The 16,845-nt window shown below is 35.6% G+C and overlaps 1 protein-coding gene across 1 annotated transcript in view; it reads right to left on the bottom strand.

Moving 5' to 3' along the window:
* The window catches only part of LOC148951085 (uncharacterized), a 58,990-nt gene extending 42,551 nt beyond the window's left edge, over positions 1-16,439 (bottom strand). Inside the window, exons 1-2 of the mRNA XM_089090991.1 lie at positions 16,427-16,439; positions 13,286-13,515 (exon numbers count right to left, since the gene is read on the bottom strand). Of these exons, the coding sequence (XP_088947117.1) occupies positions 13,286-13,515; positions 16,427-16,439 (243 nt within the window). The remainder of the gene's footprint in view (positions 1-13,285; positions 13,516-16,426) is intronic.
* Between the last annotated feature and the right edge of the window lie 406 nt (positions 16,440-16,845).

Here is a 16,845-nt window from a genome sequence, read left to right as displayed (position 1 = left end):
CAGCCCACCAGGGCCCAGGGGTAGGCGTTGTAAGTTATGCCTCGGGGGGATAACTTATTAAAGGGGGTTTATAACTTATGGGAAGGGGTTTTGTATGGGAAGAACACATAGGAAATCTATTATAATTATCCAATTATAAGGTTAAAATACATACTCTGTGATAGATGCAAAATTTCTTTGGCAAACAAATTCCTACTAAGGTCAATTCCAAACAGTCGTGATCCCTTTGTGTCAGCAAGTGAAATGGTCTAAACCCCCTTATTGGAGCTATTTTTTCAATCCATTCATTTTTGTCAGTCGCTCTCCACAAGTTATGCAATCTGTGTATTGTTCATATATAAGGTTTTTATCAAAGAGGTAATCGTATAGACTTTGAAAAAAGCCTCATTCCATTTAAATTTAAAGTTCTAGATCCGTTTTTTGAAGTCAAGAATAATCAGACAGTAAGAACCCCCCCCCCCATGCCATAACAGCTTGAAACTTTTTGCAATCAAAAACGAACAAAAATTTAATTTAAAAAACTTTCCGAAAAATAAGTTTTTCAAAGAAAAGTAAAGGCCATTTTAAACTTCAGCTCAGCAGATGACCTGTTAAAATTCAAACTCAAAACGACCAGAAATTACTATTAAAGAATAAATGAAAACAATTCTTTGGAATATTTTCACTTTTGTAACTTTAAGAAATCAAAAATTAATTAAGATTTTATGGAATAAATATCAGCATATGTATATTCAATTTACAATGCACATTTTTTTTCAGTAATCTCAGTTGAATTTTTTTCAGTAAAGTACAAATTATATTCTGGCTTTTAGAAAGCATAGGGGTTTTGAACCCTACTCACATTAATTTATGCTCGTTTTGAGTTTGACTCAAATATTTATTTTAATTTTTTTTTTTCGTTTTGGGTTTCATTTATTTATTGATACTGATTTGGGGTAGTTTTATGATTGGTAGATTATATGATAGTCCGGACGCCAGGTGTTGAAAATGTGAACCATACCACGATGGAATGGAGCTGCTACGAGAATTAGCCTACCCTCCACCACCTAAATTGACCATGCCGATTGAAAAATCCCAATGGCACTTGCTTGCGAGTGGTGGAACACTCCAAAACTTGACATTTTATTACATTTTGGGGTTTCAGGCAAGAAAATGCACGTTCCACAAAGTTTGAGGTGCAGTTTTCCGCTCAAATAGAAATGCCTAGAAGCCATAGAATGTTTTCATAACAAACTAACACGATTAGTGACAAAAAATGGCAGAGTTAAAAAAAATGGCAAAACTATATGAGTCTTGAACAGTCTTGGAAAGTATAAACAAAATCAAATTGAATATTAGATATATAATTGTTGAAAATGATATTAATTGTTGAAAGATCCATCAGTTCAAGATTTTTTTTTTTTCACTGTAATTTTTATTTTCATTTTGAATGCTGTAAGAACTGGAAAATAATAAATTTTTAATATACGAGTAATTCGTTTTCAGTGAAGCACCCTTTGACGCAGAAGGCTTTAGGTTTTTACAGTTAAAGAAGGGGGCAGTATCCAAATTTTGCTTGTAGTGAAACTATATTTGTCTTGACCAATCTTGAAAAGAACTAATAAATTAAACTGAACATTTGATGCATAATGATATTAATTACTAAAAGCTCATCAGTTCAAAATTTTACTGTAATTTTAATATTTATTTTCAATATTAAATACAAAAGAAAACATTCGTAATATAATTTGTTCTCATTAAAGCACCAATGACACAATAGGATTTAGGCTTCTGCAGTGAGACGACACCCAGACTCTTGTTTTTAGTTATTTTTATTAAACTCAAACTTGATTTGCATATTCAATTTAAGTTTCACTCTTTTCAAGATGTATTTATTCATTTACATTAATATATACTGTATGTTTGTTCGCATTGATTGTTTATTTAATTTCTGTTCGTTTTAAGTTTCATTTATACTTTAATAGCAAAATATTTGTTTTCGTTTTAAGCTTCATTTTCATATTCAATCTAAGCATTACTCGCTTTAAGATCTATTTATTCATTTATATTATTATTTGTTTTATGTTTTTTGCTATGATTGTTTATTTAGTTTCTGTTCATTGTGGGTTCCATTTATTCTTTAATGGTAAATTATGGTCGTTTTGAGTTTGAATTTTTACGTGTATTTATATCTGCTGAGGTTAAGTTTAAATTAGCCTTTAATTTTCGTTTCAAAAATTATTTTTCGAACAGTGTTGTATACATAAATAAGTAAAAAGATCGGATAGCAAATACTCCAGGGTCAATACAACCCCTCAAAGCTCTGGGATAAGTGTTGTATGTTATCTCCGGGGGTATATGAGGTTCTAACGCGAGGGTTTTGAAAATAGTTCAAAGAGCAAATAAACCAAATCCCCACCCCCAGTCAAAAAACTTATGAGCGATATTTTATTCCAAAACTTAAGCGCTCTGACCCCTGGCCTTCTCTGCATGGTCCGACCCATATTCGCAAAAAGAAAAACTTGTCAGCGACATTTTATTGCAAAAATTATGGCAACTCACCCCTGGCCCTCCATGGCCCGCCCCCTCTCCCCAAAAAAACAACCTATTAACATTAATTTTATTCCAACACATATGGGAGATAACTCCTGGTCCTCCATGGCCCGTTGCACCTCCCTCCCCCAAAAAACTATCAATGATAAATCATGGGAACTGACCCCCGGCCCTCTCTCCATAGCCCGGCACCCCCACTCCCAAGAAAACTTATTAACGATATTTTATTCAAAACATTATGGGAGCTGACCCCTGGCCCTCCTTCCATGGCCCCTCCCCCAATCAAAACACTTATTAAAGATGTTTTTTTTCAAAAATTGAGAATCCAGTTTAATCTTATTAGCTCTTTCCAAAATTGTTCAAGACACCTGTATTCCTCAATACAAACAAGAATATGCTACTGCCCGTTTCCCTAACGGTCAAAGCATAAGGCCTACTGCATATTTGGTGCTTTACTTAAACGGATGCTCTCTCCAGTGTGTTTTCACAGTGATAAATTCATCCTTGCGGTTCGGTTTGGTAATATTGTGCTGATAAATGTGTATCTCCCGTGTAACAAAAAACTATTTCCGCTTTAAACGCGTATATGAAAGCCTCGGCATATCAAGGCTATTCTTGCGTCTGTTGCATCGACTGGTTATGATTTCATAGTGGTTGGTGACTTCAACACAGATATTACAAGTCAGTCAGTTTGATCCGATATAGTCCCGAGAAAAGGGTTGATTATTCATATATTCACCAATCTGAAAGTTTGACTAATATTGACCATGTAGTTTCCTCGCCAAATATTAATGTATCAACTGTTCTTGTTCATGAAGACAATCGTGATATTGACCACCTCCCGGTTTCGTTCTCTGCTTCACTACTCGCTTTCCTATCTACTAGACCATTTGTACAAAGTTCTAAGTGGCTTTACAGGAATAACTGGAGTAGAGCTAATTTTGCACTTTATATTACTACGTTGTCCGCATTATTGGGTTCTTTAAAAGTTCCTTACCATTTGCTTAAAGTTACTAACTGTTTCTCAAATGATAAACAGTCTCTAAATGAATAACTATGATAAAATAATTTGGTGGTTAAAACAAGCAGAGGTGACTGCTGTTCCTCTAGAAAAGATTAAAGCTAAAACTAGAAAACCATAATGGGTTTTGGACCCAGAATTAAAAGTTGTAAAGAATAAAGCTAAGTTTTGGCTACGAATATGGGTGTCTTGCTGTCGGCCAAATCGAGGAGTTGTCTTCGATCTTAAGCAAAGTATTAAGCGTGCTTATAAAAAAACGTTTACGGCATTCTAGGGTGTCTGGTTTTGATTTTCCTGCATCGAGAAAGGAGGGGTCTCATGTTCTGAATTCGGATTAGCTTAGTAGTGTGTTTTCTGAAAGTCCTATAGCAGTTCATACTTGGGTGTTGTATTATAATGATATTTTCGGCAAGGTGAACCGGGAAGTTGAAAAGCTTTTCAGTAATCTTCTTGAGTCGTGTTAGCCTAATCGTATTTCTCAGAGTAATTTATTACCAGCTTCTACTGTTGATATTGGTCAAGCTATTAAGAACATGTAATATAGCTCTGTTGATCAAAACAGAATTTCTTCTTATCACCTAAAAGTAGTTTGCCCAACTTTGATAGATCACCTTCAGCTACTGTTTCAGATGTTTTTATCTTCTATGGTTCCCGACAGTTGTCTCTGTGGCACAGTCACCTCGGTTTTGAAGCGTGGAAAAACTTCGTCAGAGTGTAGCTCTTATCGACCAATTACTGTATCGTGCAATATTAGCAAAATTTTTGAATATATTCTTCCCCCTTTCAATTCAGAAAATATTAATTTTGGTGAAAACCAATTTGGCTTTCAAAAAAGGCTGGGATGTCAGCACACCCATCGTGTTCTAGCTTCCCTCCTATTACAATCTGTTAATAATGAATCTCCTCTTCATATCTGTAATCCTGATCTTTCGAAAGCTTTCGATAGTATAGTCCACTCACATGCACTTTATTCACTTTTTTCCAATAATATTAAGCTTTCTATTGTTGTTTTGTTACGGTACTGGTGTTCTAACTCTTTTATTCAGGTAAAATGTAATGGAGTACTTTCTGAATAAAAGCTGTTTCTTAAGCGTGGTGTCTGTCAATGTGATGTGCTTTCTTCAACTATATTCAAGTTATATATTGCTCCTATCCTTTCATCCTTGCCTTCGACTTTCATTTCTGATGGAATTGATGTCTCGTATCTTGCTTATGCGGACGATGTTCTCCTTGTCAGTCGTTCTAGGGCTGGGCTCTCACATTCTGTCAGCTGGATCTATGACCAGTTCAGACGATTTGGGCTTATGTTGAACGTTGATAAGTGCGAATATACTTCATTTAATTCGAGTGCCAGCTGGATCTATGACCAGTTCAGACGATTTGGGCTTATGTTGAACGTTGATAAGTGCGAATATACTTCATTTAATTCGAGTGCGAGTCTCTCTCTTAACTGTGTTTTTTTCTCTATTCCCTGTATCTCTTCTTTTCGGTGGTTTGGTCTTCACATTACTAATAATCTCAAAACTCTTCGGGCTCTGACAGTTTCTAATGCCAGAAAAAAAATCAGATAGGATATTCAAAAATTGTTGCAAATAGAGGAAGGTACAATAGAAAAGCGCTTAGGAAATTATATTCTTCATTTTGCGACCATTCTATTCTTTTTCTATCTGGTTTTCTTCCAATTCTGAAGCCTAAAGATCTGAATTCTATCCGGACTTGTTATTTTAAATTTTCTCGGTACCTTTTGTGCCTCCCTCCGTAATTCCGGAACGGGCATCTAATATCGCGATTCGGCCTCCCTGATTTACGGGAAAAAGTGACTGTGCTTGCGGGAAAGCTGTCATTATCTGCAGGTCTTACTGTGCACCATAATTTACGTCGTTTTATGTAAATAATTATTAAGTGTGCGAGTTTGCTTTTTTTTCTCTTTTTTTTTTGTTCTTGATGTACTCCACTTCTTTTTTATAGTGGGTAATAAATAAATTATTATTGAAAATAAAATGAAAACAGCAGTGAAGCCAGACTAGGATTTATCGATAGGCCCACTAGGCCCTGCAGCTCTCACAATTCCCGAAGTTTTGGGAATTTCTCCGAAAATCTTGCAAAAACGGAGCGGCAAAAACGCTTGGGCCTAGAAGTGTCAAAGCTTTAAATCCGGCCCTGGGTGAAACAAAATCTTGAGCTGGTGAGCTTTCAGGAATTAATATCATTATATATCAAATATTCAGTTTATTTTTATTATTTCATGCCAATACGTTAATTCATTTTTGAATGAAAAATTATTTTGAAATAGGACATTTTGAAACACTACGAACTTTGGCAATCAAAAACGGACATAAACTAATTAAAAAAAAAACTTTCCGACAAAGAAGTTTATTAAACAAAAGTAAAGGCCATATTAAACTTAAGATCAGAAGAAATAGAAACTTCATTAACTCACACTCAAAACCACCAGAAATTATTATTAAAGAATAAATGAAACCCAAAACCAACAGAAATTAAATAAAAAATCATAGCAAACAAACATACAATTGGTACTAACATAAACGAGTATACCGTGGTGGATCCAGAATTTTTTAAGGGGGGGTGCAAAATAGGTTGATCCCATTAACTTGCGTCAGGAGCAAGTTTAATTAATGCAAACTTGCGCTAATTAAGTAAATTACACTACTTTACACTATGTTAGGGGGCGCGCCCTCCTCGCCCCTCCCCTGGATCTGCCACTGCGAGCATATAAATCTTAAATCGAGTGAAACTTAAATTGAATATGCAAATCAAGCTTGAAACGAACAAAAAACTCTACAAACAAGAGTTTTGGTTTTGCCTCCTTCTCTCACTGTAAAAGTCTAAGGCCTATAGCGTAAGTGGCGCCTCACTGAAAAGAAATTATGTTGAAAATATCTTCTTTTGTGATTACTACACCAATGACAATTAACATGAAAATTGGACTAAAATTAAATTTTGAGCTGATGAGCTTTGAGCAATTAATATCATTATATATCAAAAATTCAGGTTAATTTTATTAGTTCTTTCCAAGACTGTTTAAGACAAACATAACTTCACTACAAACAAGAGTTTGGATACTGGCCCTAACTGTAAAATTCTAAAGCCTACTACGTCATTAGTGCTTCACTGAAAACGAATTATATTACAAATATTTTCTTTTCCAAAAATTGCAGCATTGAAAATGGAAATAAGATTACAGTGAAATAAAATCTTTAACTGATGATCTTTCAACTATTAATAGCATTATAAATCAAACATTCAGTTTGATTTTACTGTACTTTACATGACTGTTCAAGACACACACTGTTTCCAGTAAAACGCCAATGACGCAATAGGTTTTAGACTTTAACAGAGAAGGAGGCAAAACCCAAACTCCAGTTTGTAGAAATTTTTGTTCGTTTCGAGCTTGATCTGTATATTCAATTTAAGTTTCACTCGATTTAAGATTTATTTACACATTTATATTAGTACTTCTTCTATGTTTGTTAGATATGATTGTTTGTTTAATTCCTTTTAATTCCTCTGTTTCTTTTTGGATTTCATTTATTCTTTAATAGTAATTTCTGGTCGTTTAGAGTTTGAAGTAATGTAGGTTTTTATTTCTTCTGATCTTAAGTTTAATATGTCCTTTACTTTTCCTTAGAAAACTTATTTTTCGGAAAGTTTTTCTTTTAATTTACATAGCCTATAGCCTACTTGGCTATTTGCTATTGGGAAATATACGGAAACTTTCCGGGATAAATTTCTGGAGGAAGGGGGGATTTTCCATGGGAAGAATTTTCATTAGGGAAGAAAGCTTAGGGAGGATTTTTTCAGCTGATAACCCCCATGCTTTGTCAAGACCAGAGCATAATTTGTGCTTTACTGAAAACAAAATACGTTTAAAATGTTTTCACTTTTTTTACTTTCATAAATTAAAAATTATCAAAACTTTAAGGAATAAATATCAGTATATGTCAAATAAAATGACAATCCCCGACCAGAGTAAATTATGCTCTAGTCTTGAGAAGGCATGGGGGTTATCCGCCCTACTCACGTTAATTTTTGCTCCTTTTGTGTTTAACTCGGCTTTTTATTGTAATTTCTGTTCGCTTTAAGTTTCATTTATTTATTAATAGCGATTTGTGGTAGTTTTACGCTTCGAAGATTATTTAACTTTATTTCGGCTCATTTTTGTCCTAATGGAGCTCTTTACTTTTCTTTGAAAAACTGATTTAGTGGAAAAGTTTTTTCAAATTAATTATAATTATAAAAGAAAAATCTTTTAATTGTATTTTGCTTTCAGTCAAGGGCAAATGACATTTTAGCCTTAAGAAGGCTGAGGGTGAGTATACTTACTCTTGTTTGTGGTAATTTTTGTTCGTTTCAAGATTAGTTTGTTCATCAATACAGCGTCTGTTATCTTTATTCTTGACGTGATTACTCATTCTAATTTCTGTTCATTCTTTTTTCATTTATTCATACATGGCACTTTTGGTTTGTTTTAAGTTTGAATTATTATATAGCCTTATTTCTGTTTGTTTTAGGTTTTAGCTCTAAACTTTCTCTTTTTTTTAAGAAACTGCTTCTATGGAAAAAAAACCTTGCTAAATTAATAACAATTAACAAAATCTCCTGCATTTCAGAAGTATTTCAAAAGCTTTGTCAGTGTCGAAATCCACGTCAATAAGAATTTTAAGTAGGTATTAGTGGTAATGCCAAAGCTAATGTCATCTTGGAATCCTCAATCAAACACGCCGGAACGAATGTGGAATTGTCTATGATTGTTATGCTGTAAAAGATCTACCAATGAGAAGCAAGTGCACATTCTTACAAAATGTTCGCAAACCAGTGCGTACTTGTATGATATACCCCCTTCATCTCAAGAAGAGAAGTTAGGTTAATCCTACTAAAATATACTTAAGTATGATGAAAATATAATACATTAGAAGCAAATTAGTCCTATATATTTGCACATTAGGGGGGGGGGAGGGGATAAAGTACTACGGGTCTACATGCATAATGTGTCAGCTACAATTATTCTGATATTATGAAGTAAGAGTTGTTTTCTGGCCCAAATTATATATTTCCATCTATTCTATCAATTCTCTTTGTCTTTCCTTACGCTAAGTTGAAAGAAACTAGCGAAAGAAACCGGTTTACACTGCGCCAATGCATGAACAACTTGAGATGCAGGGGTTTTATCATACAAGTACCAACCAGTGTAACAAGATCTTCTATAAAACAGTGTCTTTGTAAAAAAAAAAAAAAAAAAAAAAAAAAAAAAAAAAAATCCACATTTTTTCAAATAGGAGCTTGAACCCTCTAGAATAGGGTTCTCTAATACGCTGACTCTAATGGTGTGATTCTCATAAAATTTCCCCTCTTTTTCGAAAATCAGGCATTTTTTTTCAAGTTTGTAGCCTTTTATGGGTAACACTAAGCTTTTTGAATCTTATTTATTTGGAATTAGCATAATAAGCTGATTCCTTTCATATATCTATTGATATCAAAATTCCTTTTTTAAGAGTTTCGGTTACTTTTGAGTCGTGCAGAGGCGGATCTAGAGCAAAATCTTGGGGGGCCAGTGTGACAAGGGCGCCAATGAGCAAAATCTTGGGATGGGGGCAATGTGACAAGGGTGCCAATAACTGACCAAATTGACAAATTTATTCTAAAAAAAAGTAGAAAAAAACAGGGAAAGAGAGCGCCAGAAAAGAATATTGGGGGAAGTGAGCCCCCTAGATCCACCAGAGGAGCCGTGTTGCTCCTTACATGACAATACATTCTCTAATACTGTCATTATTGTTCAGCAGTTTTGCCAAAACAGCCACTACAGTTCTTGAAGAACACCACACCCTGTTCACCGGATTTGACCCCTTGTGACCTTTTCCTTGATAAGAATTAAGAAAATTGAAAGGGTACCATTTTTAAACTTTAGAGACCATTAAAGAATCAGCGTCAGAGACGTCAATGGTAATAGAGCAACAATTTCGCGAATGCTTTGAAGGTTGTGAAAGGAGAATGAAGAAGTAAATTATGACTAAGGGAAGGGAATACTTTATGTGTATATATATATATATATATATATATATATATATATATATATATATATATATATATATATATATATATATATATATATATATATATATATATATATATATATATATATATATATATATATATATATATATGTATATATATATACAAGTTGCGTCCAAAAAGTAATGAAACTAGCCAACGCGCAACCTTCCAATCGCCACCAGACCGCTCTCAATAGGTGGTATCAGGGTTGCCACCGGCAGTAGGATTTTACTAGATCTAGTAAAAAAAACAGAAAATCTAGTAAATTTAGAGGATCTAGTAAATTTCCCGAAATCTACTAAAAAGTCATGATTTGTAGTAAACAAAACTTTTTCTATTTTCGATGAATGTAGGGAATGAAATTAGGGTCCATTCATTACAAAATCTGATTTCAATTACGTTAGATATTATGGCTACTATTGCTCTTATTTTTGCGATTTCGCGTCAACCCTAGTGCTTAAAAATCTACTTTTCTTTCGGTTTTTTTTTATACTCGCTTTGAAAGGCAAACTATTTAAGATCAGGACTGGTATGCCGGCTTAATTTGTTTTCAAAATAGTTTCCCAGACTCTCATAACAGCTGCTACGTTTGTTAGTTAGCCTTGTCCCTTTTTAAAGATGCTCCTGGAAACGAACTTTTTCCATACTTGCCCAAATTTTTTCTGACTCTCTGCAGCTTGCCCCATTCAAGTGCTGGAACAGAGAGACAGTTCTTGATTTTGTCGGTGATCAAAACTAAAACCGGAATAGGCTAAATGTCTCGAGTGTTTTGTCCTTGATGAAAACTTGCTCTAAGGTCGTCAAGTGGAGTAGATGACTGGGTGATCCCCAGCGATTTGACTCAGGCTATCAAGAAATCGAAACAAGTAGATCCCTTCAGTCAGAATTTGACACTAGTGGATACTTTAAATTCCGATGAGGCCAAGGACCATTAAAGTCTTTTAAGTGCGACTTTTTTTTAATTGTGACTACATATTTTTCTTCTTACTTTTCAATTTGTATGATTTGCCTGACCTGAAGAAAACTGACACAATTATATTTTTTCGAAAATAGTTATTGTATGTTATATAAGTTTTCTTTTTCCTGGCAGCCCGAGTCCAATTTGAGGTACACTTTTTAATTTACGTATTTTTACAACTAAACCGGTATCCGATTACGTCATTTTCGTTTTGAAGTGACGTAAATTGTATTGGTTTTTGATTCCCTTGAATACGAACGAGAGAGAATCCAGAAAAAAACAGTTAAAAAAAAATCCTAAATTAATTGCTTTAAAATACGCCAGAAATCTTTGTAAGCAGCTTATCTCTTATTTAAAGACCAGCCCAATTGGTGTTCTAAGAATGGCAAATTTCCTGTTAAAAATGCAAAATTGAAAGGTTTAGATTTCAAACTAAAAACGGAATCCTGCAGACAAATTTTGTAGTCAACCATTCCCAAACACATCTCGAACTTAAAATACTTAGTTGCCTGACTTACTTTATGACTCTAATTTTTGACTGTTTATCTTTGTTAATTGTTCCTCTAGTTTTTCAATTATAGGAACTCTATGACCTAAAAACCATTGATAAATATAAAGCCAAGCTTTACCAGCAGGATTTCCAGAATCTAAGATTCTAGACTATTTTTTGACGTATTGGATACACCGCATCTGGAATAAGAAGCCTATTCAGTAATACATCTAAATAATAAAAAAAAAAGGATTTTTGACCTTATAGGTTTCCGGAATTTTCAATCATTTTATGAAAACGAAAGAAAAGGAGGAGAAGACAAAAAAAAAAAAGAAAAAAGGAAAAAAGATTGTGGAAATCCTATTGATTATCCTCCTATAGTAAAAAATCGATGCTTTATGGTGCGCGTTCGGCGGTAGGGTAAGTAATTTCTTCCAGGCCAGGGTGGCAACCCTGGGTGTATCGGTGATTGGGGTCTTGCCTTGCCAAAGCATCGCACCCCGCGGTAGTCGCTTCTGGCTGGACAGTGAGAGGGTGAGGATCGATAGTTTCGCAAAGTGTGTTTTTTTCATTTTGGTCACGGGATAAAAAGTAAAAAAATGAAGCGGACGACAGAGCAGCGATACCCAATCAAATTCTGCTTTCTCTTGAGCGAAACTGCTTCAGATTGATTGAGTAGGCCTACGGAGACCATGCCATGTTGAAAGCCTAGGTTTTTCGTTGGCACAAGGACTTCAAAGACGGGTGGGAGAGAGTTCAGGACAAAGATCGAGCTTGACGCCCTTCGATGAATTCATCGGATGAAAACGTGTCAAAAGTTAAAAGACTCTTGGACTCCGACCGTCGGTTGAGTCTGCAATTCATAGTGGAAGAACTTAACATGTGCAAGTCGACGGTAAGCATTGAAACTTGGGTTTTCCAATACGACCCTGAGACCAAACGCCAGAGTTCCGAATGGCACACAAAGGGGTCTCCGCGCCCCAAAAAGGAAATAATGGCCAAGTCAAAGGGGTAGACCATGTTCATGGTCTTTTTTGACAACCGTAGGGTGGTACACAGTGAGTTTGTGTCTCAAGGACAAACTGTCAACGCTGCTTTCTACAAAGACATCCTTACGCGATTGAACCAAAACATGAAGAGGAGGCAACCAGAGATTACCGATCGATGGAAGCTCCACCACGACAACGCTCCGAGCCACACCACCATCCATGTGACGTCGTACCTGGCCTGGATAGGGGGTTTCAACTTTACCACAGGCTCCGTATAGCACTGATTTAGCCCCGGCAGACTTTTTTCTGTTCCGCAAATTAAAAATCGCCTTGAAAGGTCGTCGTTTTGATGACGTTGCCGCCATTCAGAAGGCCGCAACCAACTCTTTAAAAGGTATTTCGGAAGCCGACTTCGAGGGAGCCTATGAATCATGGAAATCGCTCTGGTAGCGGTGCATCGACGCTCAACGGAGCTATTTTGAAGAATTTTGAGGTGTTATTAAAAATCAGATGAATAAATTCCTCTTTATAGAGTAAGTCTATCAGAAATGGTAAGTCTATCAGAAATCTAACCTCACCAAACCAAACATAATCTAACCTAGCCTGTCATCATCAAATCTTGCATTAAACAGAAAAAGTTGACTGGCAACGCTTACTAAATCCAAGGAGATAAAAAGGTATTTCGGACTTTCACCAGTGAATGTCGACATATAATACCAGTTTACATATAGTTTAATACCGTATATTATGCGACATGAAACACCAGTGAATATCAGAAAACATACAATTAAAATACAATGAAAATGCAGAAAAATTAGTTAAACTTTTAATAAGATAATGAACTTTCCAACAAAAAGCAAAAGAACTTTCGTTAAAATAATAATAAGTATGAATATTCTGGCTGCAAATCTTGAAACCTTTATCAACGGGGAAAAGAGGTAAAAAAAACAAAATTAGTTTAAACAAAATAACATATGCATATAAAAATGAAAAAGACAAACGTTACATGAAAAATTGTGAAAGCAAAAAAAAACAATGAAAAATGATGCAAAAGAAAGCAAAACAAAAATAAATATGATGTTATTTGCACAAAATAATTCTTTATTTTTTTCTTGATAAGTTAACTGTCTAATTAAAGTTTCTGCCCATTTTTCAACTCATTTTAGTTGTAAACACAAAGAAAATGAAGTCAAACAAAATTATCTATCAGAAAATACTCATACCATTATGCCTGGAATAGACTGAATAAATTGCCTGACAGCTGCTGATGAAGCAGTTTCGCCCAAAAGTCTAGTCCCTTGATTTTGCAATACCATCTGTTGGAGCTGGCCAACATCCTTATTGTGAATCCACTGTCGAATCTTAGCTCGAGGAACATGAGACCACGTCGTTTCTGCTGGTAATATGGAGCATAAGGTACTAGCCAGTTCTATTAACTCTAATGCAATAATAACTTATAAAAAGAAAATAAAATGAAAAAGAAACAAAGGAGCTAAACAACAAACCAGGTTCATTCAACTTTATCATTTTAACGACGCACCCAAAATATAATTTCCTACAACCCCTCCTCCCGACTACCCCGCCTCCCTACCACTCTCAATCATGTCAATCATCCAAATCAACACTCACAATAGCCCTCTTCCCGCTCCCTTTCAACATAAAAATCGTTAAAATTAAAGCCAATAATTAAATAAAGAAAAACATTTCCAAAGAGACAATCATAAAACATAAAATTAAAATAAAACACTTAGTTTTTAGCCAGAACTGTAATCAAAAACTTGTATGGTCTTTTTCAAACAAACTCTAGGCTCTCTTGTAAAATTGCTATATCAGCGTTCCAAAGTTCATACAAGCCATTATTTAAACTAATTTTAATTTGGGCTATCCCCTCTTTTTCCCCTATCTTTCAACAACTACTTATATCCAGTTTCCATTAGCCACTATCCTATCATCCGGAAGTTTATCTAGTCTCAATTTTATAGAAAGGACTATTCTGTAGCCGGATAGACATGACAAGAACCAGTATAGTTCCAACCACTCCGTTATTTTTCACTGGGTTATTTACTTAAATTAGTTTACAACGACATCATGTGAGCGATAGATGAGAGCTAATAAGACATTATTAACACCATTCCAGGGACTGAAAGTTAATTAACTGGATTTTTGGAAGTACAGAAAGGGGTGCTGGGAGTTTTTAATTTGTAGCTAAGGGGCTTTCTGTAAAGACCCTGAGGTTTCAATGTTTCATTACTATTATTATTATTTTTTCCCAGAAGCACTTCATATGGAAAGTATAAATTTCGAAGGGGGTCATTCGATTCAAAAACGGAAGTTTTAGTGCCCAATAGTGATTAAGTGAAGAGTTAAAAGTGATCCGAGGGCACCTAGCCCCCCCCCCTCATGCCCTCTTTTCCCCAAATGTATCCGAGCAAAATTTTGAGATAGTCATTTTGTTCAAAATAGTTCAAAGATCAGATAACAATAACTTCAGTATCGACACAACCCCCCTCAGAGCCCGGGAGTACGTGTTAAAAGTTATGCCCCGGGGTATCTAAGGATTTTGTGGAAGGGGTGGTTTTATAAGCTTAAGAGGAGGCTCATTTGATTGGGAATTGTAAGTTCTACTGCTCATTTTAAGAGTGAAAATTGATTGGACGGCAACCAGCCCCCCCCCCCCCCACCCCCTCTTTTCTCCAAATACATCCGATCGAAATTTTGAGATAGCTGTTTTTTTTTAAATAATTCAAAGATCTGATAACAAAACTCTGGGGTCGTCACAACCCCACAGACCCAGGAGACATGTGTTGAAAGTTATGCCCTGGGGGTGTATAAGGTTTTTATGGAATGGGTAATCGTATAAACTTCGGAGGGGCTCATTTTATTGCAACTTGAAAGTTCTACTTACATTTTTAAGAGTAAAAAGTGATCGGAGGGCAACAAGATTCCCCCCTCCTGCCCCCTCTTTTCCCAAATATATCCGACCGAAACTTTGACATAGGCATTTTTTTCAAAATAGTTCAAAGATCAGATAACAAAATTCAGGGTCGAAACAACCCCCAGAACCCGGGGGAAAGTGTTGTGAGTTATACCCTGGGGGTATATAAGGTTCTTATGTAAAGGGCGGTCGTAACAACTTCGGATGGGGGTTAATCGATTAGAAATCGAAAGTTCTAGTTCCCTTTTTAAGAGTAAAGAGGGACCAAAAGGCAACTAGCCCCCCCCTCACGCCCTCTATTCCCCAAATGCATTCGAACAAGATTTTGAGACAACCATTTGGTTCAAGATAGTCCAAAGATCATACAAAAAAAATTTCGGGGTCGACACAAACTCTCCCCTCCAGAGCCCAGGGACAAGTGTTATAAGCTATGCCCCAAGGGCATAAAAGATTTTTATGGAATGGGTGATGCATGATCTTCGGAAGGCGCTCATTTGGTTAGAAATTGAAAGTTCTAGCTCTATTTTAAGAGTCAAAAGTCATCGGATCGCAACAGCCCCCCCCCCCACGTCATTTTCCCCAAATGAATTCGATCGAGATTTTGAGACAGCCATACTGTTCAAAACAGTCCGTGTATCATTTGACAATGCCTCTGGGGTAGACACATCCCTGCAGAGCCCGGGGCCAAGGATTGTTAGCTATTCCCCTGGAATATATAAGGTTTAATGGAAGGGTATGGTCGTATAAACTTTGGAGGAGGTACATTTGATTTAAAATCGAAAGTTTGAGTTCCCCAGTTTAAGAGCCAAAAATAATCTGAGGGCAACACCACCATCCCCCCACACCCACTTTTTCTCAAATGCATCCAATCGAAAATTTAAGATAGCCATTGTGCTCAAAATAGTCAAAAGATTATATAACAATTTCTTCTGAGTTGATACAACCTTCAGAGCCCTTGGGCAAGGGCTGTCAGTTATGCTCCGGGGATATATAATGTTTTTATGGAAAAGGTTGAAGGAGGCTCATTTGATTGGAAATTGGAAGTTCTATTTCCCTTGTAAAGAGTAAAAAGTGATAGGAGGGCAAATAGCCCCCTCCCCTACGCTATTGGCAATTTTTTGTCTTTTTATGGCAGAAGAAGACGAAATAGCCCTATTCGAAGGTAGCAGCCCCTTCCATTCAAAATCTAAGAAAGAGATATATTTTAACTGCTTCTCTTCCTGCTCTTATCATATATTTTTGTTTTGCTTTAATTAAAAAGATAATATCCAAAATTTTTTTTAGCCTATTAAGTTGTTTTCGCTAAGGATCAAAGACACTTTATTAAAGAATACGAGATCTGTCTTGCTGCAACATCATTTCTAGCTATACATGAATATTAGTTTTTTCCTATATATATATTATTTTTAATCACGAAGATATTCCTTACCTGAGCTATACATTTATGAACGAACACATCCAAAGAGCAACTGTTCTATGACCTAACTTATCCCGATTCCCAGCCCAAGAAAGTTTCCTTACGAGCCAATAGCGTGAGGTGCTTAAATCATAACTTCCGAACTGATGAGATGGTTCAATAGTCTTTCTCAGGCATTATCAAACAATTCGTGGCAACGAACTGTAAGTAAGGAGCGACCCGGCTCAATGGTAACCGAAACTCTAGAAAACGGTATTTTGATACCAATAGATACATAAAAAGAATCAGATTTTAATGCTAACTTTAAATATATAAGTCTTATCAAGTTTAGGCCTACCCATCAAAAGTTACGCGCCTGAGAAAATTTGGGTGATTTTCGAAAAAAGTGGGAAAGACCCCCTAAAAATTATAGAACCTTATGAAAATCACAC

The sequence above is a fragment of the Artemia sp. Qi Xiang Cuo genome, chromosome 6, assembly GCF_049724085.1.
Source record: "Artemia sp. Qi Xiang Cuo chromosome 6, ASM4972408v1, whole genome shotgun sequence".
Lineage (NCBI taxonomy): Eukaryota > Metazoa > Arthropoda > Branchiopoda > Anostraca > Artemiidae > Artemia > Artemia sp. Qi Xiang Cuo.
Note: the sequence above shows the minus strand (reverse complement) of the source record. Positions and strands in the feature narration are given on the sequence as shown.